Source organism: Desmodus rotundus, chromosome 4, assembly GCF_022682495.2.
Source record: "Desmodus rotundus isolate HL8 chromosome 4, HLdesRot8A.1, whole genome shotgun sequence".
Classification (NCBI taxonomy): domain Eukaryota; kingdom Metazoa; phylum Chordata; class Mammalia; order Chiroptera; family Phyllostomidae; genus Desmodus; species Desmodus rotundus.
Window position 1 is genome coordinate 100,215,445 of NC_071390.1, and position 24,589 is coordinate 100,240,033.

The 24,589-nt window shown below is 40.4% G+C and overlaps 1 protein-coding gene and 1 pseudogene across 6 annotated transcripts in view; both read right to left on the bottom strand.

Annotated features, from left to right (window-relative positions):
- Positions 1 to 821: 821 nt before the first annotated feature.
- Positions 822 to 951, bottom strand: LOC112296479 (small nucleolar RNA SNORA42/SNORA80 family; annotated as a pseudogene).
- Positions 952 to 8,911: 7,960 nt separating this feature from the next.
- Positions 8,912 to 24,589, bottom strand: part of PAPSS1 (3'-phosphoadenosine 5'-phosphosulfate synthase 1) — an 87,362-nt gene continuing 71,684 nt past the window's right edge. For all 6 annotated transcript variants that reach the window (XM_045187247.3, XM_024551220.4, XM_045187233.2 and 3 more), the window contains 2 exons: positions 22,101 to 22,330; positions 8,912 to 9,635 (listed from right to left, as the gene is read on the bottom strand). In XM_045187247.3, coding sequence (XP_045043182.1) covers positions 9,497 to 9,635; positions 22,101 to 22,330 — 369 coding nt within the window. In that variant the 3' untranslated portion in view covers positions 8,912 to 9,496. The remainder of the gene's footprint in view (positions 9,636 to 22,100; positions 22,331 to 24,589) is intronic.

Sequence of the window (24,589 nt, forward strand, 5' to 3'; positions counted from 1 at the left end):
CTGACACAACTGAACTACTGGGACATCCAATCTCGCGCTCCTGATAGGAGGCGATTGATCATGTACTACCTTGATCTTGGAGTTCACTGAAGTTTCTGGATCTCTTCACCTCTGGTATCTCCCTCTCGCCACCCCCACCACCCTCCCCAGCTGGAGCAGGAAATAGAAGGGTGAGATATGCAGACTAAATTATTGTGTGCGTTGCTCCATTCCCCCTTCCTGTCCCCTCCTTGCAGTTGTAACTCTGATGTGGAAACTCCATGCTGAGGAAGTCATTGTCAATCTAGAACAGTGGTTTTCAACTAGTCAGGGGCACTGACCTCTTTTCTCTCAGATTTTCAAATAAAGAAATGACAAAAGCCAACACGATAACTATTCAGTGTGAAGGGATCAAAATTATACCTATTCTTTTTGTCAGATTGGCAAAAAAATATATTTTTGGTGTGACACAGAATTTAATAATTAGTTTATGTGTGCCATGAGATGAAAAGGTTGAAAATCAAAGGTCTAGAGCAAGGGTCAACACATTTTCATTTTTCCTAGAAAGGGCCAGTTAGTAAATATTTTCAGCTTTTCAGGTCACAGGGTCTCAGTCTGAATCACTCAGCTTTGCTGTTGGGGCACAAAAGCAGCCATAGACAGTGCCTAGAAAAAATGTGTGTGGCTATGTTCCAATACAACTTACTTACAAAAATGGGCAGCGAGCCAGGTCACAGTTTGCCAATTCCTCGTCTAGAGAATTCTTTTTATCTGCTCTTTTTCTTCTTTTATCAAGGATATATTCTATCTTATAGTTCCGTAACTCAACACCTTCTCTTTTCCACTGTGGAATCTGCTTCAGTGCCTGCAGCTTATGGGCAGAGGCCAACAATGGCTCAGGGACGCAGTGTGCTCTAGCGTGAGGCACTATGAGAGCCCCAGGATGGGCCTGCCATAAATCCAAACCCATGCATACTGTATTTTTAATATACACTTTTGCCTAATTGTGTTTCATATCTTGCTACTACCATTCTGATTGATTCTAACTTTGCTCCTTTAATCATAAAGCTTCTAACTCCTACTTTGGATTCCTTAATTTTCCTTTACATTTACCACAGCCAAATTTCTCTAGTCATCATCTGCTGAGTATACCTGAGTAAGGATACATGAGCTGTAATCCCTGTGTTAGTCCTATATAACAAAGGACCCCAAAGCTCAATGGTTTAAAATAACAACTACTCCCCTGGCTGGTGTGGCTCAGTGGATTGAGTGCTGGCTCATGAACTAAAAGGTTACTGGTTCAATTCCTGGTCAGAGCACCTGCCTGGGTTGTGGGCCAGGTTCCCAGGTGTTTCTCTCCCTCTCTTTCTCCCTCCATTCCCCTCTCTCCAAAAGTAAATAAAATCATTTTTTAAAAAAGGTAATTAGGATCTTCCGTCCAAGATGGAAGCATAGGTAGATACACTTTTCCTCCTCGCACAACCAAAACAAGGACAACAACAAATTTAAAAACAAAAAATAACCAGAACTACCAGAAAATTGAACTGTACAAAAGTCCAACAACTAAGGAGTTAAAGAAGAAACATTCATCCAGACTGGTAGGAGTGGCAGAGATGGGTAGCCGGGGTAGACAGGACGCATGGCAAGGCAGCAGCTGGAAGACCAAGTGGTTTCACATTTGCATGTGGATCACCAGAAAGAACGAATAGAGAGTGAGACAGGCCACGCAATCCAGAGTTCCACCATGGGGAATAAAGCCTCAAATCTCTGGCAGTAAAAACCTGTGGGGGTTATGGCATCAGGAGAAATCCCTAGCCTCACAGGAGAGTTCGCTGTAGAGACCCACAGGATCCTAGAATGTACACAAACTCATCCACCCAGGTATCAGCACCAGCAGGGCCTAATTTGCTTGTGGGTAGTAGAAGAAGTGACTGAAAGCAAGCTGAGAGCCAAGCAAGCAACATTGTTCCCTCTCTAACCACTCCCCCCACATATAGCTCACAACATTACAGCTGTGCCAAGCCAAAGAAATGTGGCCCAAATGAAAGAACAGATCAAAGCTACAAAAATAGAACTAAGCAATAAAGAGAGACAACCTATCAGATGCACAGTTCAAAACACTGGTAATCAGGATGCTCACAGAAATGGTTGAGTAAGGTCACAAAATAGAGGAAAAAGTGAAGGCTATGCAAAGTGAAATAAAGGTAAATATACAGGGAACCAACAGTGATGGGAAGGAAACTGGGACTCAAATCAACACTTTGGAGCAGAAGGAAGAAAGAAACATTCACCCAGGACAGAAAGAAGAAAGAAGAATTCAAAAAAACTGAGGAGAGCCTTAGGAACCTCTGGGACATCTTTAAACATCCCAACATCCAAATCATAGGGGTGCCAGAAGGAGAAGAGGAAAAGCAAGAAATGGAAAATATATTTGGAAAAATAAGGAAGGAGAAGTCTCCCAATCTGGCAAAGGAAATAGACTTCCAGGAAGTCCAGGAAGCTCAGAGAGTCCCAAAGTTGGACCCAAGGAAGCACACACCAAGGCACATCATAATTACATTAGCCAAGGTTAAAGATAAGGAGAGAATCTTAAAAGCAACAACAGAAAAGGAGACAGTTACCTACAAAGGAGTTCCCATAAGACTATCACCTGGTTTCTCAAAGGAAACCTTGCAGGCAAGAAGGGGCTGGGAAGAAGTATTCCAAGTCCTGAAAGCCAAGGGCCTACATCCAAGATTTCTCTATACAGCCAAGGTATCATTTAGAATGGGTGGGCAGATAAAGTGCTTCCCAGGTAAGGTCAAGTTAAAGGAGCTCATCATCACCAAGCCCTTATTATATGAAGTGTTAAAGGGACTTATCTAAGAAAAAGAAGATGATCAAAACTATAAACAGTAAAATGACAACAAACTCACAACTATCAACAACTGAACCGAAACAAAAACTAGAACAGGAACAGAATCACAGAAATGGAGATCACATGGAGGGTTATCAGAAAGGGTGGGGGGAGAAGGGGGAAAAGGTACAGGGAATAAGAAGCATAAATGGTACGTACAAAATAGACAGGATGAACTTAAGTACAGTATAGGAAATAGAGAAGCCAAAGAACTTATATATTCAACCCATGGACATGAGCTAAGGAGACAGGGATGCTGTGGAAGGCAGGGTATAGAGCAGAGGGGAATAAAGGGGGGGCAGGAAATGGGACAACTGTAATAGCATAATCAATAAAAAATATATTTTTAAAAAGGTAATTAGAAATTAAAAATAAATAAAAATGAAAAATAGAACAATTAACATTTTTATGAGTCTGGATCAGCTGGTGAGTTGTCTCCCCTTGCTTCTCTCATAATTTTCTTGCCTTTTCTTGGTGTTTATTATTCCAAATGAACTGATAAAAATTATCTTGTCCAAATTCCCCCCAAAAAACATGTATTTAGGTTTTAATTGTCTCAAATATTTATGAATTTTAGAAAGATTGACATTCAGACATTCATATGATATCGTCTTTTCCCCTAGGACCATGGAGTACTGTTCCAATTTTTTTTAGACCTTGATTTATGTTCTTTTATAGAAAGTTTTATTGTTTTATTAAAGCAAACCCTGTTTCTTTTCTTCTTAATTTTGTTCTTTAGTATTTTAGTTTGTGTGGCCATCATTACTGGGCATAACTTGGAGGTATCCCAGATTTCAGAAATTGCTTGATTTCAGCTACAGTCTGAAGCCAGCCCTTGCACACAGAGGGGAATAACAGACTGAAGACAGAGGCACGCCACTCCAGATTATTAAGTGGCAGTCTAAGAAATAAGGGGACTTACATATGAGGCTTGTCCTGGGTGCCAAGCAGATCTCCACACCCACACACCAGAATCTTAAAAGTTTATATAGGGTCCTTAACGTGGTTCACCCTCATATACTGTCCAGATGGGCTCATTAACACAGTGCTCTCTCAAGGCTGTGTCCTTGCAACGGCTCCTAGTGTGGAAATGGAGGCGGGGGAGGCAGAGTGTGCATTCTAAGGGCAGATGGTCTAGGGGTGGGTGGTTAAGGAGCTTCTAATTGCCCAGGTCCAGCTCACAGGTCAACTGGTGGTCACATCCTCTCGATGACCTCCTCTCACAGACATTTTCATTTGTAGCCGATCATTATTAATACAGAGATTTGGGGTTTTGCACATTTATCTTATACCCAACTTCTTTATCAAAGTTTAGTTTTTGTCAGTGGAAAATGTGACTATAGAAGAATGGTTAGAGAAATGCAATGTTGCTGGCTTCAGGATAGAAGTGGGGTCCAAAACCCAAGGGATGAGGGTGGCTTTTCAACCTGGAAAAGATAGATACACAATATCTCATCATCAATCATTACTGAACGTTCTTTGAAATCACTACGAGAGCCACTATTTGGTAAGAGCCACATTATGAACACTAACCCTGCCTGGCCGGGCTTCAGAGCATTTGAGAGGACAACTGGGCCCCAGAGAAAACAATTCAAGTGGGAGATCCCTAATAGCATCGCACATCCACTACAATGGCCCAATCCAGAACGCTGACATCTACAAATGCTCACAGACACGTAGAGCAATAGGAACTGTCATTTACTGCTTACGGAAATGCGAAACGGTACAGCCGCTTTAGAAGGTAGTTTGGCAGTTTCTTACAAAATTAAACACTCTTACTATATGATACAGCAATAGTGCTCCTTGGTAGTTACCCAAATGAGTTGAAGATGTATGTATACACACACACACAGAAGTTAAATTTAATTTTCAACTTCTCTTCTAAAAAGTTATACTCCTAGTTTTTATTTCAATTCTCATTTTAAAATCTTGTTTTTTCCTTCTCCTTTCTTAATATTCCTCACTATGCCAGTTATTGTAATAAGCATTAAACACTTAGCATGGTGTCTAGCAAATAAAGTAGTAAGCACTCAGTAATTGTTAGCTATTATTAAGATTTTGATTATATTTATTCATGCTATTCTTTACTGATCATTCTACTCTTTCCTATGAGATCTTTTGACTCTATGAACAGGAAAAAGAAAAACCTGTGTGGAAAACTCTGCAAAACATACAATTTTATATTTCATGTTCCTACTACCTTAATACCTATTATATTCACAGAAGATACAAATAATTTGCTAGTACATGAACCACCACTTAGAGTCCTAATTCTAAAGTTAAATATATTTAAGATTTTATGCTTTGATCAGCAGTATCAGCAAATTGAACTCAGCTTTTATATAACAAATGTAACGCTTGTAAAATTAAGCTTTAACATAAGTAATGACCACATTAATTAAAGTAGATCTTCCTCATTAAACTTAATGTTGAGAAGAAATTCTTTCTAATCCCTATCTTCCACAATATCCCTAACTCCTCATATATTAAGGTACATCTTCCAGTTGATTCCACTTTCCCAAAGTGCTATCATTTTTTCAGTAATTTTTCTTTAGCTCTTGAATTAATCTATGCTTGCTTTTAGGCAAATGTGTATATTGTTTTGTGTATTTTTTCCTTTGCAAAAACATACTCATTTGGGTTTTTTTTTAATCTAGGAAATATAGAAGGTGGACACAAGGAAAAAATGAGAAGAAAAAATTGTGACTGAATAATTAATCTGTGGCTGAATACTGTTCTTTGAATGCCTTTAGATTTGTAACTAACATGTATATCTAACTCAGTTGCTTTGCTCAGTGGGCTAGTGAATGCGATTCTGAAGCAGAGATTACAAAGCCTAGTCTCATACATATTGGTATCACTGTGTTTCTTGGTCAACAGACTATACCCTTCAGTAAAATAATAATAATAAAAACACTAGAGCAGCACACTACACGAATTCCTGACCATAACCTTCACTCCAGGTAAGGGCACCGAGGCCTCATGAAGCTGAAGTTCACGCAAACAGGGAATTGGTGCAGTTTGACTTCGGAACCTGAATACTTAACCTCAAAACTACAGTCTCCCTTAAGCTTGTGCTCCTGCTGAAGCCAAAACCTCTGGATAAGTAAACTTTTAATTTTTACTCAAAATTCTTTATTGGCTTCCCATTGGAATTTTCCCACATTGCAAGTCCAATTCCTACACATGAACCTATACGGAATATATGTGCCCCCACACGGCACACAAAATAGCACAGCCACACAGTGAGGCTGAAAGGCATTCAGGGCACCTGCAGGGCAGCCGGGCAGCGGGTCCAGCTGTTTCAGACGTAACTCAGGATTTCTTTTGAATCACTCAAACGCGGCTGTTTTTTCTTGGGGAACGATTGTGCAGCAAGGCCCCAGCACTGTATGTTTGCTTTTAACAGATGCGTAAGGCCTCTTGGGCAACCGGAGTAGTTAAGCTCTTAGAGAGAACAAACACTTCTCAAGGATAAACCAGAGCTGTTGGAGGGAGAGCAGAGAGGGGGCCGCTTTCTAGTTCATTTACTGGAGGTGTTTCCCTTTTCTTCACAAAGGCAGATCATCATGGTTGCTCAGTGCTGGCACAGGTCCAGAGAAAAGGGTCCACGTTTCCTGAATTCTTCAAATCTAGGCCCTGGCCCTAAATCCTGGTGCCGTTTTCCTTGAGAATCTGGGAAAACAGGACGTCAGGATAAGGAGCCTTCAATCCACCCACACCTCTGCTAAGTTATAGTCCTCAAGTACGTATCTCCAGGGAAGCCGGCTTTTCTCTCGGTCCAGAAAAGACTGGGAGTTAGGTGCAGGATTTTTTTGCACATCTTGTACAACATGTGATTACATTCAGGACGAGACTGTGGAACAGGCAATGGAATCCCGGAGAAATATAAGCAAAGAGGATTGTAGGCCCTCTTAAGACATATACCCCACACTCTTACTTTGTAAGCCAACACATCCCTGGATACATATGTGCTGATAAAAATATACCATATACGTGAGAAGCGTAACTTCTGGATTTTGCCTGATAAATTGAATGCTGACTCCCAACAGATAGACACAATTGCTCCTCCCTTAGAAATTCAAATATGTGGTCTTGATTCTCACAGTAAAGATCTGACCGTCTGAAACACTGTATTTCTGCCAAGATTATTGCACTTTTCCTCCTTCCTTCAAAAAAAAATTATTTTTCCATTCACTTTTCCAGCTGATGGACAGATTAAAGGGGTACTGAGATTTCCAAGACCGCTTGGCAGTACAGGTTTGGTGTAAGGGTTGAATGTTTTAAAGATTGGTTTGGGCGCATTTTAATGAACTGGGAAGAGGAAAAACAATTTCTGCATGGATCAGATTTGCAGATTAAAGTCACACATACCAACCTGTGGGGCTGGTGGCAGTCATCAGGTGCCTGCATTTGCTTCCCCATCTCTCTGGAACAGACCAGTGGAGGGCCAATGCCAAGGGCACAGGGGCCTGGAATCATGTTTTCAACACGTTCCTCTCTGGCGGGTTGGAGGCCAGAGAGGGCACAGTGGGGACTAGACTCACAAAGGACAATTACATGATGGAACATAAAGTTACTTCTTAGATCACATTTCACCCAAAGGCTGTTAACCTTGATCTCATGAATATATTTTGATAGTTTCAAAAGGACATTACATTTTCTGGGTGCCAAGTTTTTTTTTTAATTTTAAATTCTGTATTTTAAACTTTTCATGCTGACTGTAAAAATCTTGCAATTTAGCAGTAGTACATTTTTTTGTGTGAAATACATTTTTTTCACATCCCACCTATAACAATCAGGGTACTTGGTAGCAAACAATAGCAACCCCAGATAATTTAGGTAAGAAAGGGAAGGCTGTAGGGTATGTTACAGAATTAATGGAAAATGTTAAGAGAATGCAGCTTAGAAAGTGGTCAGGAATGAAAGGTTAGTGGCAGAGGACTCAGCCAAGGTCATGACATTGGACTATTCCAGATACCATACTACTTCTGCACAGGAGACCCAACTGCCACCAGGTGCCACCTCACTGGACGCTCACAGCCCTCAGGACCTTGACTCTCTCCCTGCCACCAGCAACCCATGATTTATTCTGTCTCCACACCCCTGCATCACTTCCTACACATTAACCACTGCAGGCGGCAGTTTCTGAATTAGCTGAGTTGAGGTGCCATCACACCGTAGCTGACTGTGGTTGGAGAGAGAGAATCTCTGGTGCCTTTCAACCTTTGCAGACTTGTAAAGGAGCTCTTCCCTAAAGAGATCTAGATAAAGTGGAACCAAGGAAGTAACCTCAAAGATGACCTCTAATTTTTGCCATCAACATATCCATCCATATATCCTCTAAATCACCTGCTAATACTTTATTCAGTACCCACAGTGAACACATCCATCTGTCCACTAGAAAATACCTATTCACCATCTCCATTTCTTTTCTACTCATCAACTTTCTCACTAATTGGTTCCCTCTGTTCTTGCCTTTTTTTGTATTTTTCCTCTATTTCTTTACCTAGTAATATCTTATTCCCTCCTGCATTAATGACAACACACTATACCCATGTATAACCTGCCATTTCTTTGTAATGCTGAACTTTTAAGGCCAAATCAGGCAAGATTATGTCATCATAGAAAGTATGATTGCAAATCAAAAGAGCTAGCATCTCAACCAAAATTGTACATCCAGCTCCTAAATAAGCATCTTCACTAAAATATTCAACTTGAGGATATTCTACAAGAGCACACTTGGTATGTGACCCCCTCCAAACTGGACTGACTGACATTCCCCTGCCTCCCTCTATCATTCTCTATTTACTGGAACCACTGACTTAGGTGTTTGAGAATATTAGAGAAATATTTAGGGTAATAAGTTTTTAGATTGGCTAAGAATGCATTATTTTCCAACTTAAAAATTCACTTGAAACACAGTGTTAAAAACTAATTATTAGATTCCAATAATAAAAAATACCTGTATTTTCCCTCCTCCACCAGAAATTTCAAAAAAAACTTGCAAACAAAACAATAAATGTGTCACATAAATAAGAAGTCAACAGATTTAATTTTATTGAGTAAAGAAAGCTCACTCGGGGCTTACACAGATCATAGGAATACTTTAGATTATAACGGGTAATAAATCAACAGCTGATCAAAAGGAAGAAAGCAGTTTATGTTTTCAATGTAGAAAAGAAATCTAATCGCTACATATGTCTTGTAAAATTCCCAAAACAAGGTCTAGCCAAGTTTATTGTTTAGTAGATTTTTTTTTCCTTTTTTCAAGGGAGGAAAAATGAGATTCTATATGTATACTATTGGTTACAGCTAATATAACAGCTTGGAGAAATCATGAGACAGGAGCATAAATATATAAAAAGACAAGATTTTAAAACTGTATTACAGGAATATTAACCATAATCAGTGGAAAAGATACATTAAAACCAGCAGTGTGTTACACTAGTTCAAAACAGAACTCATGGGCAGACCAAAACTGATGCTAGTTAAGGAAAATGGTCTGTTTTCAGGAAGTGTGTCCAGACAGACGCCAGAACAAAGAAATGCCGACAGCAACTATGTGGTCCCCTCTGGTTACTCCAGGAAGTGTCCAAGGTGGAGAGACTGATGAGCAGCTTAGGCTTTCTCCAGGGATTTGTAGTATTGCAACAGCACAGTCCAGGCCTTGGGAGCCATGAAACCGTCGGGAGGCTTCTGGCCATCCCGAGCAAGTTTGCGCATTCGCGTTCCTGAAATAAACTCAAAGTCTTCGTGGCTGAAAGAGAGAAAGGAAAATGATTTCACATGTTTAAAAACTCAGTTATAGGAAAATATTTAAAAGCATATGTTCCTTCTGTTGAGAGTAGACAAACTTATTGAAAAAATGGATAAAATGTACTTGTGAATAGCAAGCTGATTTCAAACTTGTCACTGAGCAAAAATACCACACACTGTCGAAAATTACCCAATTTCAGAACTGGCAAAAATATTTAACTGACATTTTTACGAGATCATTGTAGATTCACATGCTGTTGTAAGGACGGATACAGCAAGATCCCATGGACCCTTGTAGCCAGTTTTCCCCGGCGGTAACATCTTGCAAAACAACAGCATCATATCACAATGAGGATATCAGCACAGAAACAACCTACCTATCCTATCCACATGACCCCAATTTGTTTGTGCTCATTTTCCAGCGTGTTTATTTAGCTCTGTGCAATGTTATCACCTGTGCAGGTTCATTTATGCACCACAGTTAAGACACAAAACAGTTCTATAACCATGACAATCCCTCCAGTTGCCCTTCTAGAACCGCACGTATCTCACTGCCTGCTCTCCAGCCCCTGGTAACTGCTAGTTTAGAACTAGGAACTTAAAAAAGAGAATTAAATCTAATTTAGCTAGCGCAGATTCAAAACGTTTTAGGATGAATCTAAAAGGCTAAATGTGTACTGGAACATTAAGAGGAAAACTGGAATTTCACAATTCCAGTGAGCAGTGAACAATTCTAGTGCAACAGTGAGCGGGTAGCAATAATTGCTCTTAGTGCATTGGTAAGATACCACAAAGGTGGTGGTAGTTCTCATCTTCATAGTACAAAAACACACAAAAGCCCTTACACCATCAAGAACGTGACACCTATGGCCAGAACACATACTTGTTCGCTAGCAATTTCATCCTCTTTCCTCAAACCAGGGAACCAACTAGAGAGCAGACCAGCACCCAGTACCAGTTCTGAGTCACTGAAGTCCCCAGATCTCAGCCCATGTTTACCCCTTGTTAGAAGCCAGAAGTTCCCTCCCCACTTCATTACCTGTGGATTCAAACTGGGGATCCACTGAATTTATAAATTGCCAAGTGGCTCTTCCTTCTAGAGGTACACTAGGTATGTTTTAACTAATAATTACATTTCTAGGAATCTACATTAAGGAAATAATTAGAGATGCAGAGAAACATTTTGCAGAAAGATACCTATATGAAAGTTGTCTTATGATAGTCAAGTATTATAAATAACCTAAAAGTTTAAGGTTCTAAATAAATGATGGGACAGCCCCGAGTTGAATTACATAATTATTAAAGTACAGCTAAGGGTAGGGAAAGATGTTCAGATGTAACTAATAATAACCAAAATAATCAGAATACAAAACTTCACAGAAAAACACTGCAATTTTGGTCAAATACAAGGGATGGGGCAGGGGGAGGCTATAAAGAAATACACCCAAGTGTTAACAGCAGTTACTTCTACTAAGTGGTGTCATAGGTACTTTTGATTTTGTTCAGCATGGTTTCTGCAACTTTCTATAATAATGATTTTTATCAATTATCAACATCAAAATCAAATACAAATAAAATTATCAATAACAATTTTTGTAATAACAGCTTATTTTAAAAATCCCTATCCAAAGCAATCTGAAATATGTTAAATAACATACCCTTTAATTAACCTGAAGCCTCAATCATTTGGAACATCACCCCAATGAGGGCAGGCAGACAGAGTGCTGCCGCAGCATCAGGCCTCCCTTCCGGCCCCACGGCAGTGACAACGGCTATTAGTTCACACTCCGATGGCAGACACCGGCAGCAAAGAGCACATCTCCCGGAGCTGCGGCCGCAGAGCACAGTAAATACTCACTGCCCAGTGATCTACTAGCTCTCTAACTAGGAACCCAACAAATGTTTCTAATTAGGAACTCAATAAACATGAAAAAGTGAAAAGGTGTATGTATAGAAAAATGTCAGTGGTTCAATACAGAACTATTCATAGATTTAAATGAGTTGCTATTCTTCGCCCTCTGGCAAAAAATGGGACACAGGATTTGTGCTTAATCTGAGCAGCTTGCATATCCCTTTCTTTCTAAGTCTGGATTATTCGCACTAGAAATTTCTGCATGCCCTTTGTGATCTCTTCAATAATCGTCTTCAGATCTGCCTTCTTTCCGACCCCGCTCACCTCCTCTAGTCAGGAGATCCACACTCCATTTTCCTAATCTGGTTCATTTAGTCTATGTGAGCTCTTGGGCTATCTGCTCAGCAGCACTGGGCTCCAGACCAAGAAATAAAGTAGTACTGTGATTTCCTCACCCAGAGTCTGTACCAGACTCTGGTTTCTCTTGCTTTTCTGATTTTCACTGCCTGTATGCTCAATGACCCGCCCAGCTCACTGAGCTTCTGAACCTCAGAGCTGGTTCTGTTACCACCAGCCTCTATACACCTCCTGCACCTGGCCTGCCCCTGTAAATCACCTTGACTCTTGGTCCTGGATCTAGTTCTACCTCTTAGATTCACTGCTGGTCCCAATTATAACCTCTCTAACTCTGCAGTGTGGTGCCCGGACATTAATGAAGACCCAGACGCCTCTAGAAGATGTCTGAGAGTTTTATTCTGGAATGCTATACATATAGGGTATGAGTATAAACTCATGTGGCACATTTAATCCGTCACTGGAATATCCATGTTCATGCTCTATCTCCTAATATCGAGCAGAAGGAGCTCCTTTAATTCAGACATGTAACATCTTCCCCTACTCACCCTTCCCACTCTTCCTACTCCCTGCACTACACAGAGGCAGAAAGACACACACACGCATCATATACACATTCAACTCAGTTTTCAACGGCTCCCATTTTCTTAGGTGAAACATCTTTTAAATGTCTGTACAGATTTTCAAAGATGATTGATGAGAAGGAAAGGGTAACAGGAAATGCTTTAAAGCAGGCTGGATTCAAACAGTTTAAACCTAGAGGGTATCCCCCACTTCTATCATCTGTTCCCTACGCACATGGGCTGGTCACCACAGCTGATGCACGACGTAAGCGACCGCCTCCCCCTCACAAGAATGACTACAGAAGGGACTGCAACATAATGTGGGGAAAAGGAACTGGCTGCATGTGGGATGGGCCTAGAAAAGAGGCAAGACCAGGAGAGACTTCACAAAAATTCAGGAAAGACTGGGGTTAGAAACATAATTTGTAACTTTATCAACCCTAAAATAAAAACTGAATTTGAGAAAACAGATAAGCTCAACAGAAGAGAAAGTATTTGTCAAAGGAAAAGCAAGAAAAGTCATGGGAGAAAGTTAAGAATTTTAAGGACAAACAGGAGCTGAGGAAGATGACCTTGAGGGAAGGAAAAGAATGCAGAACACTGAATTTACAAATCAGAATTCAGATTTTCTTGAATCTAAGAGTTTTAGTGGATGGAGAAAACATGCAATGATAAAATGGCAGAGACACACAGTGGAGAAAAGATGTGATATTTTTCCTAGAAAAAGGGAAGTCTTAGTAAGTATATAGGCAGAAGAAAATAAACGGCAAGATTGAAAAACAACGGGAGGTGAAAGCCAGGGGAGAGGAAGCAGGAGAGAAACGAAAGATGGAGAAGGTCTGGAATAAAGAACACAGGGAAAGCAGCTTGGACAAGGAGGAGGGTCAAGAGTGAAGAAAAGAAGGAACAGTGATGATATGAAGTTACGCGTAGAAGAAGGGGAGGCAGTTAATGTTCCCGCTAAGACATAAGGTCGACTTCTGAGGGTAACAGGAGGCTGTGTGGGAATGAACTGCTAATACCATAGAATCCATCCACACAATCGACTTCCCTCCAGGCCAGAGAGGTCACGCTAATAGGGTCAGCAAAGCCGCGCCTCACACAAAGTCAAGGGAGCTGCGGGGTCCAGGTATCTGTCCAATTGTTATCTCCGAATCCTTGCTGCAGCCTGATGTAAAATCGGTTAGTTTAGCTGAGAATCATTTGATAAGACATCGACTGAATGTTTCAGTTCCTTAGGAGCTTCACTTACCAGCTCCCTAAATAAGCTTCACTGAGGAAAATTATGAACCTGGAGCTTTCTGGCCATGTAAATTTTAAATTTTGACTTCAAAGAAGAAAGCCTGGGTCACACGCATAATTCTTACCATTGACGGCATGAGAAAGACGCAAGAGCGCCACAGCTGCTGGATGATTTTGTCTTGACTTTTTGATTAAAGGAAAAAAGCCAGAATAATTGAAGTCCTTTCTTTCCCCAGAATGCCAAGCTGTCTGAAATCCAGAAGTCTGCTTGCATTCCTTCTGAAATTGCATTTTAAAGCCAAGGTCCCTGGGTACCTCTTTTCCCTGATGCTATTTCACACTCCATCTGCCCCACACGCCACAAGCATTTCTTCATCACACGAAACTGGAGTTTCTGCTTCCACGTGGTAGTGGTTCTACTCCACCCTGGCCACAAAAAACACATTTATTTCCCTTTACCTCATAACTGTACTTCTGTCACATAAGGATTTTGCTTTTTATCAGAAGTCAGGTGCAAGGACTTGACACAACAATTACTATCTACAATCAAATCATAGTGTTAATAATTATGTATTTAAGTAGCTATCTTTTTATAGAAATAATTGAATCAAACAAAACTGGGGCATTCCAGGAATGGTCTAAAATTAGCTCTGAACTTCACCTGTGAGTAATCAGGAATCCGCTGGAAGCAGAAAAGGCTACTGAAAAAAGGACATTAGGCTTTGACTACAAAGCAACTCTAATTAAACCATCTAATTTTACCAGTTAACCAATCTCCCATGGCACCTGAAAAAAGGAACACAAGTATGTTTTGTTTTTTTTTCCTTTCTCAGAAACCACATTCTTATAATCCACAGCTGAAAGAACGCCTGCTCTTAAAAAAGGGTTTGTGTGGGGGAGGGGAATTCAAACAGCAGGAAGGGGAAAAAAACCCGTCCAACAGACTGGGTGGGACCCTGTGGGACCAGCATCTTGTCCCATGTGGGACATACCACACATGGCCAGCATCTTAACTGACTCCAACGCACCATAACTCTTGGCTTCCTGTTGGAGATTTTAAATCTTTACAACCACCTCTGTCTTTGGGTCCACACAGGTGGCCACCAGAGCCACCAGCACAAGCTGTTCACGTTGACGAGGCTGGGCTCAGCAGACAGCCCTTCACATGTATCTTCTGACGGGTCATACTCGGTTAGGCCAGCTTTTAACAAAGGCTAACTAGATGACAAGCAAAGGAGAATTTCTTCACTAATATAACTAAAAATACCGATGGTAACTTATATGTGAATCTAATGAACTGTTTGGGATCTATTTAACTTTCCATCAAACTTAAAAGCAACTTATATATAATACAGCGTATATCAAAAACCTACGAATTCTTAGGAATGAGGTAAAAAAAAAAACAACATCTTTTCAAAACAGATAAATAGCTATTTTTAACTTTCCAGAAACTAAAAAGCAATGGTTGACATCATACATGACAAATGTAATGACTTTCATTTCCAAACCAAAGACCAACTGAAATACACAAAACATTTAATTATCAGAAACTAATTAACCCAAATCCTTAATTCATCCTATTTTCCTCCCAGCACCCAATTCTTATGAATAAGATGGGAGAACAGCGTCAGACATTCAGTCAAATATCGAACTCCTGAAGTCACCACAGTCAACTCCCTTTCTTTACCATAAAGGGTGCTGGAACTATGATGTACTGCAGTAGAGAAAAACAGTATTTCTGTTTGCTGTTGGTTTCTTTAACTGAGGTGTAATTAATGTGCACCACTGCATTAGTTTCAGGTGTACAACGTAATGATTGGATATCTGTACTGGGAAATGACCACTGCCATGTCTAGTTAACATGTGTCGTCACACACGGTTACCAAAAACACATTTGTTGTCTTGTGATGAAAACTTTTAAGGACTACTTGCTCAGTAACTTTCAAATATGCAATACAGTATTATTATTAACTATAGTTACCAGGTTGTACATGACATCCCGTGACTTATTTTATAACTGGAAGTTTGTACCTTTTGACTAACTTCGCCCGTATCCCACCCCCACTCCCTGCCACATCTATCAACTACCAATTTGTTCTCTAGTATCTCTGAGCTTGAGAACGGGGTTTTAACTGAGTGCCAACGGACAGCTTTCCAAAGAATCCATATAGATCTTGATGAGCAGAATGTTGGGTTTCCGTGCTCTCAACTAGAAAAGGGTACATCACTTTCATCCGCTTCTCTAACAAGCCTCTGATTACTCAAGAATGGATCCCAATTTTCAAGAAAGGAATCCTAATAGCTCGCAGATGCCCACCACCAAATAAAACTGTCCGGGATGAGGCACATGGCTGAGCTCCCTCTCAGCAGACTGCCCTGGGCTATTCCAAGAGGCACACTGACATCCCTGGGCGCAGCTTTCTGTATGAGGCCTGCATCTAAGGCAGGGGTTATACAGACAGAAATAATACATTTTCAAAGGGTTTTTAAAAAGTAGTAGCCCAAACAGCTTAATTATTTACAAGTTAACCAGGAAAATTAAGTGAATCCAAGTACTACATTTTAGATAACAAGGACATTGATCCAACTACATTAAACAATTTCCTTTCCATTTGTCACCAGGATTTCTTCTGTTATCTGCTTTCTACTTCGTGTCATGTGTGACTATCCTCATTTATTTAGGAGCTAGGATCTCTAGTCCTCTCAAAATGCACAGATCAGCTCCAATATGAAAGCAAAAAGCAGCCTCTGAGGAAAATTGAAGGAACGCCTATTTTTGATTTGTCAATAATGATGAAACAATGAAGAAGAGCATAAGGTACTCAAATATGACAATATTGTGATAAATTGATTCTCCACAGAGGTGATTTTGCTGCCTTATCCCCTCTCCTCTTTCCCAGGGCCACCATCGTATACAGCAATGGACCCCAACCTTTTCGGCACCAGGGACCGGTTTCGTGGAAGACAATTTTTCTACAGACCAGGGTGGGGAGGATGATTTCGGGATGATTCAAGCACATTACATTCAAGTTCACCTCCTGCTGTGCGGCCCAGTTCCTAACCGGTCCAGACCAGGACCAGTCCATGGCCCAGAGGTTGGGGACCTCTGTTACAGTGCACAGGACAGGCCCCCATATCAAAGAATTATGTGACTCCAAATGTCAAAAGAGCGAAGGCTGAAAAAGCTTGCTAAGTGGCATATAGAAGGAAAAAAATCAATGCATGAGACATGTAATTGTGACTATTTCCTCCTGGATGGAACTCTTTACAGTAAGCAATACCAGTGCCTGTGGGTACAGCACAGCCCTACAGTCAGGAGAGATCACAGCCAGATCTCCATAGAGCATCATTTGAAGGCACAGGTACAGAAAAATGACACCCATGGTTGCAAGGGAAAGGGGCGGGAAGAGGGGGGACTAGGTGGGACAGGCAGACTCTTGCACCCACCGGCCCTGCATTCACCCCGTTCCACACGGCACTCTCACTCGTGTGCTCTCTTTTTGTTAGTTGCTGTTTAAATGGATACCCTAATCTTGCACTTATCCAAATGCAAAGAAGAGTTATTAGAAAAAATTACCAAAAAAAAGTATCTCTAAAAGTTTGTAATATCTGAAAGAATGGGCTTTAAGCTCGTAGTCCTAAAACAATTTCCTTGAGTCACTATTATAGTTAATATGGACCTACTTAACTTCCTAAGTATAAACAGATGATTTTTGTTATAATTCCTATCAACAATATTTTGCCTGAAATTTTTATGAAGCTGGTTCTTTGTCCCTAAGCCTTGTCTTACACTGGTATTTAGTCAAATCAAAAGCTACAAAATCATCAATTGCATAAAAGCTGGCATTGAGTAACAGCCATTAATCAAACGTAAGACAACCTCACATGTGCACAATTAATAACTGTTTTCTCACCACATCAAAGACTATCGCCTTTCCATAAAATTTTAATCACTTTCCAACATATTCCCATCAACTTAATCGTATTTGAACACAATATAAAAATTTAGAAAACTAAGTCAGTTTTAAAGCTTCCCAAGTTACAATTTATTAAGATCTGCTAACTCAAAAAAATTCCAAGAAAATGAGCCACTTATGCAACTAATATAGAATTCATCACTGGAAAATCTTATGAAAACTGATGTAATTATTTAGCTTTTGAATGATTAAAAGAGAGACTTAAAGCAATACTACACAGCAAACATGAAAGTTATCAAGGGCCTCCCGGCACATCAGTCAACTAAGTACATACAGATGGGTCCTAACGTCCTGTGTGTGGTTAAGTCAGCTGATCATGCAAAGAAGCCACAGTAACGGAACATGTCAGCATAAGGAACATGTGAAAGAAAAGCTCCAACTGTTTAGTTTTGTTTCTTTAACTCATAATAATGGAAACTCACCTAAGTTTTAAATATTTGGCCACTAGTTGAATGATTTTGTTTTTCTCTCTTCACTCTATATGTGACTGATCATTACTTTCAAAACATCTTGTACACAATTAAACAAATTAACTGCACCCTGGGTGAGAAGCAAAGAGCTGCCTGGCCCAGCATTCCATCTCTGACACTATGTTTTATAAACCTGTAGAAAGGCGAGGCTGGGAGCTTTCAAAAGAATACCCAAAGTAGGCTTCTCCCCAGACTAAGCAACGGTAGTTCCCCCTTTATCTGAGGGGTATACATTCCAAGACCCGAAGTGGGTGCCTGAAACCTCAGATAGTACCAAAGCCTATATATGAGGTCTCTCTGGAAAAAGTCCAGCCATTGTTAGTGTAGTGAGAACAGTTTGCATGAAATCAGTGGAATCTGGCAGCCAAGGAGAGTGGACTGGAATGTGCATGCGTGAACAACGACAACTTCACTGTACTGGTCAGTGGGCCAGTAGACGCCGTTGAGTGAGCATGTGCACTGTGTGGTCATCACATTCAAAATGACTGAGCAAGTAGAGCAACGAATCTGCATCAAATTTTGTGTTAAGCTTGAACATGCCTCCTTGGAAACTACTAGGATGACTCAGAAGGCCAGAGCTATGGGCAACTGGTGACTGGCAGCTTCATCACAACAACATGGCTGCTCATGCACCATGCCTCATGCAGAGTTTTCTGGCAAAACATCAACTCACCCAGGTGATCAGCCCCCTACAGCCCAGATTTGGTGCCCTGCAACTTCAGGCTTTTCCCAAAACTAAAATCACCTTTGAAAGGGAAGAGATTTCAGACCATCAATGAGATTCAGGAAATTAATGGGGCAGCTGATGGCAAGTAGGAAACTGTGTGAGGGCCCAAGGTGACTACTTTGAAAGGGACTGAGGCATCATTGTCCCATGTACAATTTTTCCTGTATCTTTTATCTTCTTCAAAAAATGTCTCTATTTCTCATATTACATGGGTGGATACCTTCTGGACAGACCTCGTATACCATGTTTATTCCTATACACGCATACCTATGACAAAATTTAATTTATAAATTAGGCTCAGTAAGAGATTAACAATAGCTAATAGTAAAACAGAACACCTAGCACAATATACTGTAATAAAAGCTATGGAAATGTGTTCTCTTTCCAAGTATATTATTAGTGTGCTATACTTCACCTTCACTCAAGGGAAGCACCTTACGGCTTCTCTTTGGCATGAGAATCGCGCATCACTAGTCTCACACTCTGGAGCCATTGTGAGTAAAATAAGCGTTACTGGAACACATCACTGTGATTCTGCGACAGTCAATCCGGTAACTAAGACAGCTACTGAGTGACCAAATGGCAGGGAACACATACAGCGCAGATACGCCGGACCACGGTATGACTCACGTGCCCGGGCAGGACAGATGAGATGGCGTGAGCTTCCATCACACCAGTCAGGATGGCAGGCAATTTAAAACCTGTGAACTGTTTATTACTGAAATTTTACCTTTACTATTTTCGGGCCAGAGGGGCAGCAAGGTAACCGAAAGGGCGGAAAGGAAACTGCAGTTACGGGGGGCCTACTCCCTCTCAGTTAGACTCTCTGTGGGTGGCCCCACACAACTGTAACCACAAAAGGACAAAACTGTGTTTGGAACTTTTTCACTTTCCCCAATATTTAATCTATATTTTTAATTTCAATAAACTTTTCTGGTAATATGATTCAAGGTTTACCATATTTTTCTGAAAATTCATTGTTTAAAAGCTTCTAAGGCATCTCTTTGGTGGAAATAGTCTATTCACACCTCTTAGCACACCACTTTTATAACTGCATGTTTTTGACAGTGAAATCGTAGTGTGTGCGTGTATATGTAAGTGTACACAGAGTGGGGCAAAAGTAGGTTTACCGTTGTCAGTTCATGAAACAGTTTATTCTTGTATTATTAGTCATTAATTACTGCATTATTTTCCATACAAACAACTGTAAGCCTGATTTTGCCCCACCCTGTGTATATATAATATATACACAGGCACGCACACGTTTTAAGGTCAAAACAAAACATGCCTTGATTCAGAACTATTTGTAGGTGCTGGCAAACCCTGATTTTGTATAAGGGTAAAAAATGTTGTGGTTCATTGCAAATGTGTCTCATGGTGTGGTTCAGAAGTACACTGGAACCTAGGCCATATTTCAGATGTTCAGAAAAACAATGGTCTAGAATTGCTCCACCCTCGAATTCCACGCCCAGGCCATAGGGAACACTTAGCTCTTTCACTCTTGCCTGCTACAGTTACGTAAGCCTTTTCTCTTCATTGACTCAGGATTTTCCTGCATTTTAGCTACAGTTCATCACTCAGAGAAGCTGCTATCATCTAAAATTGTACATTTTTCCAGAATTATTTATGTCATTAACTGAGAAGCCAACAAATTCCTCTGATAATAGTCTTTTCTTTATCTAGACAAATTTCATTTACCTCAAAGAAATTAAATGACACACTGATGTCCCTTTTAGAAACAGGAGAATGTTTTAATTTTTAATAAGGTTTCTCTTGCCGTTTTGTCCCCATTATAAAATGGCCCACAAGAAAAGAAGACCCAGGGTCAAGGTCAGGTCAAGATCATTCCTGAGCAGAGTCAACTGTCAACTATCATGGAAAAAAAGAATAAGAGCCCTTAGATTAAAGGTTATTATGGCCAATTTTCAATTTGTACCTATCAGTAGAGGTGACACTGATAAAACATAAATAAAAATAATTATTGGTTCTATTTGCTGAACATGAATTATAATCCGTACTAAAGAAGCAGGTATACTAAATAAGTGGATGTAATTATACTAAACAGCATCAATCAAAAAAACCCAACTCACATGTACAAGTACCTACTAAGGCATAAAAATAACAAGGTACTACAGATCATGGGAAGAAGTACAGATTTTGAACCCGGAGGGAATGTCCATGGCCAATCATTCTAGAGATGAAGAAACAGGGCCAGAGAGCACACAGGACTCTCAAGCTGCATGGCAAGGATGGGCTAAAGCCCATGATTTCTCCTCCTTTCCCCTCCTTTTTTTAAATTTATTGATTTTAGAGAAAGAGGAGGGGAAGGGAGAGAGACAGAGAGAAACATCGATTTGTTGTTCCACTTATGCATTTATTGGTTGCTTCTTATATGTGCCCTGACCGGGGATCGAACCCACAACATTGGCATATGGGGACAAGGCTCTTACCAACTAAGCTACCCAGGCAGAGCAATTAAAACCCCTGATTTCTGATTCTAAAGCCTCACCTTGCCACTCTAAATTATGGAGTACAGTGCCTACTGGTATCATCTACAGACAGAAATACAACTTGGTCAGTCAAAGGGAGATGAATCCATTCTCAATGCTACCAATAATTTGTACTAAAAGCTTGTTAGTTTGTGGCTCCTCCTAAGATCGCTGAAGAAAGAAGTTTCACTCTTCGTGTTCAGGAGCACCAGCTGTGGGGTCACTGTGCTTGGGTTCAGCTGCTGGGCTGCCACTTACCGGCTCTGTGACCTTTTACACTTATTTGACCTTTGTATGCCTCCCTACTGATCTATATAACGGGGATCATATCAGCACCTACCTCATAAGACTGTTAGAGGAAATAATTAAATGATATCTGTAAAATAATTAGGAGAGTGCCTGTCACACAGTGATTGTAAGAACATCGAACTCTTTCTCACTGCACAGGCGCTGTGGGCTTTAGCAGAGTAATAATCATCACTAAGTCCATGGACACTTCTGTATGCTCAGTAAGATACAACAGATACAACAGACATAGAAATGTCAACACTGCCCTTAAATACTTCACAACAACACTCCTGAAATCATGAACCATGTGACCAGATTCAATTTTTATTTCTAACTTCTGCAGTATGAAGAAATTAGGTTCCCTGATTTGTCTTTCTCTTAAATGGGTGCAACAAAACTTGTTGTCAGCAAAGTTGTTTTAAAATGTGCCAATACGTTAAAGCCCTGGAAGCAGTTTAAAACACAAGGTATCTCACAGATTGGTGCAGCGAATGTAAAACTTACTGATCAGAGTCATAGTAGTCCATACGCTTCTTTTTTTTGTTGTACGCTGCGACGCGAAAGGGAACTATTTCCAGGGTGATTAGGCCGGGGGCCATGGTCAGCACCTTGGCGCCGTGAGTTGGCTCATACAGATCCTTCCCTGTGTCTGGGTGGGGCATGCCAGCGGGATCCCGCCCAACAATGTAAAAGTTGGCTCCCGCAACCATGCGTGCTCTGCAATGCCACTGGACCTGGAATAAAAGTTTTCATATCAGATAACTGTGCTTTTATGACAGTCCTTAGAAGTAGTAAGTGAATAATAAATGCATATACTTCCTGTACAATCCATTTCTATCAGGATGAAATCTCAACGAATTTAAATGAACAACTTGGGAAGCCAGAAACAGAATTGGCCACCCCTCCCCCTCAAAAAAATATCTAAAAGTATAAATGTATACAAGTGTCTGCACATGTTTATATTTTTTACTTATAGGAAATATGTGAGCACATATGTGTCTACATGTATGATTCTACACAACTACTAGATATCATTTATATATGGTTCAAAATCTAGTCCACAAAGTTAGAAGTCAGGTTGACCCTTTGAGGGAAGCAACTGGAGGGGGCTTCTGGGAACTGGTAATAGTAATGTTCTGATGTTCTTTTGTAGCTTTTTGACAGGTAAATTGACAAATAAAATTATGTACATTAAAGGCCACAACATGATGACTTGGTAAGTGTATGCACCATGAAGTTTTTACCACAAACTAATGAACATATCCATTACCTCCCATAGTTAACCTCTCTGGGGGTGGTGAGGACACAAGATCTACTCTCTCAGCGAATTTCAAGTACACAACACAGTGTTATTAACTCTAGTCACCTGACTGCACATTAAATCCTCAGAATTTATTCATTTTTAACCGAAAGTTGGTACCATTTGACCAGTTCTGGAAGTAAGAGCTAGTACCTAACGCACTTTGAGGTCAGTTCTAGGAGTCCCTGGTCATGTTCTGCGCCCTGACGCAGAGGCCGGGGCTGACAACCAGACTGCGCTCACTGTGAAAATTCAGCACGCTGTGCGTACACTGTGACTTACGTGCTTTTTCTGTGTTAGAAAAACCACTGAATGAAAATGACTGAAATTATTTTGAGACTTATATAAACTGGTACTGAGGAAATGTAGCTCAGTGATTACGACCCAAGATATTAGGTAAGAACTAAACTAGGCATTTGCCTGCAACGAAAAGTACCTCTGAAGCTTAAACTTTCACATTAAGACATCGTTTAAAAACAAAAATTAGCCCAACATCGATAATTTAGAAGTTAAAGTAACTGTAAGAGATCATCATTCTCATTAAAATTTGAAGTAAAACCCAAAGTTTAAGCGACTTGGCCAATAAAGCACAGAGCAAACCCAGGCCTAGAAATCTGTTTTTAGCTCCCTTTCTGTGTAAAGTTCCATTATTCAGTGATTTTTACAAAACCATTTCTGTCCCACATGGAAATAAGGCCTACCTACATAATGAACACTGCGCATCATTTTCATCTTATCTCTCTTGACAGTTTCTCTCGTAACAGGTGCTTGTGTATTTAACGACACGCTTGGAAAGCGCAATAGCACGGGGGCAACCCCCTCCCCGACACCTGAGCCGGTCACCCCAGGAGTCTGTTTCTCAGTTTTCCCCTGATATTTACCTCTTTGTTCCCAAATGACATCCATACACTGCTGTGTCTTGGCTGTTTAATGTTAGATATTATAAAATGTACACATTATGTCCACATTATTTTTCCTACTATAAAAGATGAGGCTTTGGCTTTTATGCCGCTCTCATTCTTTATCCCATTTACCCAATAAATACAGTGATATCTGTATTTTTGGTGAAATCAACATTCACCTGTAAAAATAGATGTTTTAAGTAAACTAACATAGGAAACATGTGAGGTCGTAGAACAGTACCTGGTTGTTGGGGGAAAGCCCCAAAAGTCTAAATTCAGGAGTGATTCCAACAAACTGACACGTAGCCTTATTCAAATTTCTAAGAGCTTTAGCAGAAGAAACTTACATATGTGGGCAAAGCAGCTGCTCCCAGTGGTAGCTGGCTCGGGAAAATCCACAGTCCTCCCAGGACAGGGTCCCTTTTTATAGGGGGTTAGAGTAAAACCATATGGTGGGTAGTCACAAACACCACCGGAAAGAACAATGCATTCCTCAGCTAACATAACATCAGGCAGTATCCACACCCTATACATTCATTAACCTCCTTCCTGGGGGCATGGCATTTATCTTTGGGAGGCATTCCAGTCTTCTGGGTGGTCAGTTAAGCCTGAGGCTACAGAAAATTAAACAGAAAGCCCAACATTTCCCAGCTGCGTGTGCTGCTTCTGCATCTCAGTGAGTTCACTATACTGGTACAAAGCAAAATGTTAGCTGTTATTATCTTTACTTTATTCTCCTCCTTGTACAACCGTTTGTTTTTCCTAGAGTTAATAATTGTCTTGATATTTTT